The sequence below is a fragment of the Merops nubicus genome, unplaced genomic scaffold (genome assembly GCF_000691845.1).
Source record: "Merops nubicus isolate BGI_N331 unplaced genomic scaffold, ASM69184v1 scaffold40560, whole genome shotgun sequence".
Taxonomy (NCBI): Eukaryota; Metazoa; Chordata; class Aves; order Coraciiformes; family Meropidae; genus Merops; species Merops nubicus.
The window spans coordinates 1-5,191 of record NW_008584278.1 but is presented as its reverse complement, the minus strand read 5'-3'; the positions used below and the strand labels follow the sequence as shown (position 1 = coordinate 5,191).

The 5,191-nt window shown below is 60.0% G+C and overlaps 1 protein-coding gene across 1 annotated transcript; it reads left to right on the top strand.

Moving 5' to 3' along the window:
• Positions 1-28: 28 nt before the first annotated feature.
• On the top strand, positions 29-5,158 carry NLRC3 (NLR family, CARD domain containing 3; the record flags this gene model as incomplete). Its single annotated transcript, XM_008943622.1, is given in 7 exon segments — positions 29-268; positions 1,327-1,786; positions 1,788-3,071; positions 3,330-3,416; positions 4,091-4,174; positions 4,448-4,531; positions 5,075-5,158. Coding segments are annotated over 7 exon segments (2,323 nt in total), but the record flags the coding sequence as incomplete, so codon positions are not given.
• Between the last annotated feature and the right edge of the window lie 33 nt (positions 5,159-5,191).

Genomic DNA, 5,191 nt, shown 5'->3' with positions numbered 1-5,191 from the left:
TCCTCTCCCCTCCTCTCCTCTCCCCCAGAGGCTTGGGTGAAGCGCTACCGGCGGCAGCTGGTGAGGTCCATCTCGCCACAGTTCCTGGAGGAGATCATCTGCCACCTGCAGGAGCTGGACCTCCTCACGGCAGAGGAGGCCGGCCGGGCGCAGGGGGCGAGCTCCCTGCCCGAGCAGGTGAGGGTGGTGGTGGACGTCCTGGCTGGCAAGGGCACCTACGCCTCCCAGTGCCTGCAGAGCTTCATCGAGACCACCAACTCCCAGCTCTACCTGCACATCACTGTCCATGGTAGGCAGTCTGCTTTGGAGCCGAGGATGGGTGTCTGCACACGTGCCCTGGAGCTTCCTCCAGGTGTGCCTGGAGCTGGGCAGCACTGGTGGCTCTGATGGGAGTGTCCAGGCCAGCGACGGTGCCAGCGCGGGGCATCCGAGGGGGAAGGACACGGCCGGGGGTGATGGGGACTCTCTGCCAGGTCTGAGGGACCTTCCTCCAGGCTGCCCTCAGCAAAGCTCTGTGGGCAGCCCGAGGAGTCTTTCATGTCCTCACTGTCCAGATCACACCAGTCACTCCAGGCAGCAGGGCTGAGAACAAGGGGCTGGCAGGAGGAGGACAGCTGACCCCATTCCTTGGTGGCTGCTCCAACTTTAGGCTCTCCTTGCAATCCTCTTGCCAGAACATGTTCCCCTGTTTTCCTTCCTGGTTGGAAAGTTCCAGCCTTGGCTGGTTGTCTGCTCCAAACCTCTTGCAGCACCATCCCCTGCTTGTCCAGCCTTTGCTGGGGGGCTTAAATCTGCTCTACCTGAGACAGGTGAGCAGGACAGGTCCAGAGCTGGTCACCAGGTTCAGCCAAGAGTCCAGCCCATCAGATAAGTCCATGGCAATGAGACAGGGCTGAGGTCAAGCCAGGAAATCAACACAGAGGTCAGGATCAGGTCCAGTGAAGGCAACCAGGTTCAGACACAGCCCAGTGGTCACCAAGCAATGAGATCCAAGATCGAGGTCCAGATCAACGAGGTCCATGATCAAGGTCCAGATCAACAGGGTGCACCACAGGCACAGATGCAATGGTGCTGTGGACAAGTGCTCCTACAACATAGCTTAGGCAGGGGCTGAAGGCCCAGGGCTGAGCTTAAACGGGCTCCTGGACCAATGGGTGAGGCTGGTGGGGGCTATTTAAGCCCATCAGTGCCACCCTGGCCCTGGCACGTGCCTTCCTGCCCTCACTGAAGGGCTCCACGGGGCTTCCCCTCTGCGAGGATGCCCAGAAAAGTGAAGTGGCGTCTCCCATTTGCATTTGTGGTCAGCACCCTCCTCCTCAGCTCCTCGTTTCATTTCTCTCTGTGCAGAACCCATGGTGCAGAAGCACCTGGAGAGCCTCCAGAGCTGCTACGGGAAGGGGCTGGAGACGGGCGCCCCGCAGCGACTCAGGAACCTGCTGCTGGTGGAAGGCTTGACCGACATCCAGCAGAAGGAGCACGACATCCTGCAGATTGAAGCCACCAAAGGCCTACGGAATGCCTCCAAGACCATCCCTCTGGAGAAGCTCTTCCTGCCTCTCTCCAAGGTCAGCATCCCACCTCGGATCTCCGTCACCGTCGGGGTGGCCGGCATTGGCAAGAGTACGCTGGTGAAGCTGTTTGTCTACACCTGGGCCAAGGGGGAGATCAACAGGGACATCCTCTTTGTGCTGCCCTTCACCTTCCGGGAGCTCAACACCTACGAGAAGCTCTCTGCTGAGAGGCTCATCTGCTCAGCCTTCCCTCACATCACCGAGCCCAACTGCATCTTTCAGGACCCGGCTTATCCTCGACGGCCTCGACGAGTTCAAGACCCCCTTGGATTTTTCCAACACGGTCGTGTGCACCGATCCCAAAAAGGAGATCCAAGTGGACAACCTGATCACCAATATCATCCGTGGGAACCTGCTGCAGGAGGCTTCTGTCTGGGTGACGGCGCGGCCGACGGCGGCCGGCCAAATCCCCGGGGGGCTCGTGGACCGCATGACGGAGATACGAGGGTTTGGAGCTGCCGAGATGAAGGACTTCTTGGACCAGATGTTCCTGGACAACAGAGACCTGTCTGGCCAAGTCCTGCGTCACATCAGGGCTAACAGGTGGCTGCACGTCCTGTGCTCCGTTCCTGGCTTCTGCTGGATTTCCGCCTCCTCCATCGGTTATTACCTAAAATCCAGCGCCGAGCAACCCCGGGAGGCACCCCCTGGCCCCAGGACCCTCTCCGAAATCTACTCCTATTACTTTAAAATGGCCCTGAGCGGCGACAGGCCAAGGGAAGGACTCAGGATCGAGCAGGCCATCAACACCAGCAAGAAGATCGTGGGCAGCCTGGGCAGACTGGCCTTCTACGGGCTGCTCAAGAAGAAATACGTGTTCTACGAGCAGGACATGAAGACTCACGGCGTCGACCCCTCCTCCCTGCAGAGCAGCTTGGGCGGGCGCCTCCTGCTCAAAGAAGAGCTGCAGTCCTCCACGGCCTACTACTTCTCCCACCTCACCCTGCAGGAGTTCCTGGCAGCCCTTTACTATTACACCGCGGCGAGGAGGGCGCTGTTCGACCTCTTCACGGAGAGCGGGATGTCCTGGCCCAAGTTGGGGTTCCTCAACCACTTCAGGAGCGCCGTCCAGAGGTCTCTGCAGGCAGAGGACAGGCATCTGGACGTCTTCGTGCGTTTTCTCTCCGGGCTCCTCTCCCCGCAGGTGAACAAGGTGCTGTCTGGGTGGCTGCTGGCGAAGGACGAGCACAGCAGCTTCAGGAGCCAAGCCATCGGCTTCCTCCAGGGCTGCCTGAACACCAACTACGTCATCTCCTCGCGGGCGGTGAACACCATGCACTGCTTGTCTGAAATCCAGCACACGGAGGTCGCCAAGACGGTGGAGGAGGCGCTGAAGAACGAGAGCTTGGCCGGGATGCTCAGCCCTGTGAACTGCTCTGCCCTGGCTTACCTCCTGCAGGTCTCCGACGTGTGCGTCCAGGAGACCAACCTCTCCAACTGCCTCACCTACAACGTCTGCAAGAGCCTGCTCTCCCAGCTCCTCTTCTGCCACAACCTCAGGTGAGTCCTGGGTGGGCTGCAGCGGGAGAAGCCAGCGGGGACACTGGGGTGTGACTCCAAACCCTGGGTGCCGATGGGAGACATGGGCCACCAGCATTGGCCATCCACAGAGGGCTGCTCTGGGGGTGGCACTGGGTCAACTCTGCTCCTGTGCTCGAGTTTGCCCACCTGTGATGGGCAGGCATCACGGGAGGTTAGTCCTTCCTCCACTTTGCTCTCCAAACACTGGCTTTTGCTCTCTCCTTGTCTCTTCTCCAGGCTGGACAATAACCAGTTTAAGGACAACGTGATGGAGCTGCTGGGCAGTGTGCTGAGCGTGAAGGACTGCCAGATCCAGAAGCTCAGGTAGGACCTGGCCCAAGGCAGAGAGCCCTGTTCCTGGGGATGCAGAGCAGAGCTGGGAGAACCTCAAGACCAGGGTGGGAGTCCTCCAAGAGCGTTTCTCCCACTGATTCCTCAGGGTGCCTGGTGATAAAGACAGCCCTACATCATCTCCTGCACCCAGGCATGGTGACCATACCCCCTGTGTCCTCACAGTGGCCGGGCAGGCTGTCTCACCCAGCCCTCCCAGGACTGCTGTCTCCTCCTTCTTCCTAAAAATTTGTCTAGCAATCCATGGGTTATCCCAACAAAACCGCTTCCCAAGGTCACAGCCATTTGCTGGACACGTGAGGCTCCTCATGGAGCAGCTGGTGTATGGAGGGGACATGCTCCCAACCCCCACGCAGGGAGGTGCCTCACCCCAGACAGATGGGTCCCCACCTTCCCCACCCTTCTTTGTGGCATGAATCAATCTAGAAACTCCTCTTCCACCCTGTCCTTGCAATGCCCTGCCTGGTGTCCACCCCAGCCAGCAGACCTCAGAGCATCCACCACTTTGCACGGTTGCTCCACACACCAACCACTCCCCATGGCTTTCCTCAGCTCCCCCATCCCAGCTGCGTGCTGGGACACGTCAGGGGGCTGCAGAAGCCTCTTTCTCCCCCTGAAAAACACCCAATTTTTCTTTTTCTGGGCAGCTTGGCAGAAAATCAGATCAGCAACAAGGGAACCAAAGCGCTGGCCAGGTCGCTGCTGGTGAACAGGAGCCTGATGGTGCTGGAGTAAGTGATCCCCCTTTCCCAGCTCCTGCCACAATCCCACCAGGAACCATTCCCGTGGCTGCAGTGGGGCTGGATCCCACCAGCCTGACCCCGGGGGGAGGGTCTCCAGCCCCCAAAGCCACCACTGCTCCAGAGGGGAATGTAACCCTCACAAGCGAGCTGCTGGCCTCCTGCCCCACCTCAGCCATGCCCGAGGTTGTGCCACGGGGAGACCTTTGGCTTGACCTTGAACCTTGGCTTTGCTAACCTTGGCTTTCCTGCCTGTCTCCCCAGCCTGAGGAGCAACTCCATCGGCCCCAGCGGAGCAAAAGCACTGGCTGATGCACTGAAAAAAAACCAAGTCCTGCTCTCCCTGAAGTGAGTCTCAACTTCTGCAGCACCTCTGGGAGCAGATCCCCAGGATGAGCCCCCTCTCCAGCCCTCTCCTGTCCCACCCATGGAGGTTTTCCTCACCTGCAGGGCCAGGGCACAACCTGGTTTGGGTGTGCTGGGCAGCCAGCACGAGGGCAGCCAGCAGAGACGTGCTGACCAGGGTAGCACTGGGCCAGAGATGTTGGGGTCCTCCTGCTTCCCAGCTTCCATGGGTCCAGGCTGAGCTTGAGGTCGAAGTCAAGGTCAGAGTTGAGGTCCAGGTCCAGGTCCAGGTCCAGGTCCAGGTCCAGGTCCAGGTCCAGGTCCAGGTTCAGGTCCACCCCTTGTGCAGGAGCTCCCAGGGCATGGTGCATGGGAGGAGACATCTCCCATGGGAGAATAGGAAGGGAGAACCCTGGCTGGGGATGCTCAGGGGTTCTTACACCAGGGATGGGGACAAGCAAACACCAGGGCAGGGTCACCACCCTGCACGGCCCTTGTCCTGCTGCAGAAGTAGCCGTGCACAGCCTTGGTCCTCTCTCCTTGCAGCCTGCAGCACAACACCATCAAGGAGGACGGCGCTGTCTTCCTGGCCGAGGCTTTGCTGACCAACCACACGCTGACGACCCTCCAGTGAGTGCCTGGCACCTGCCGTCCCCCCTTCCT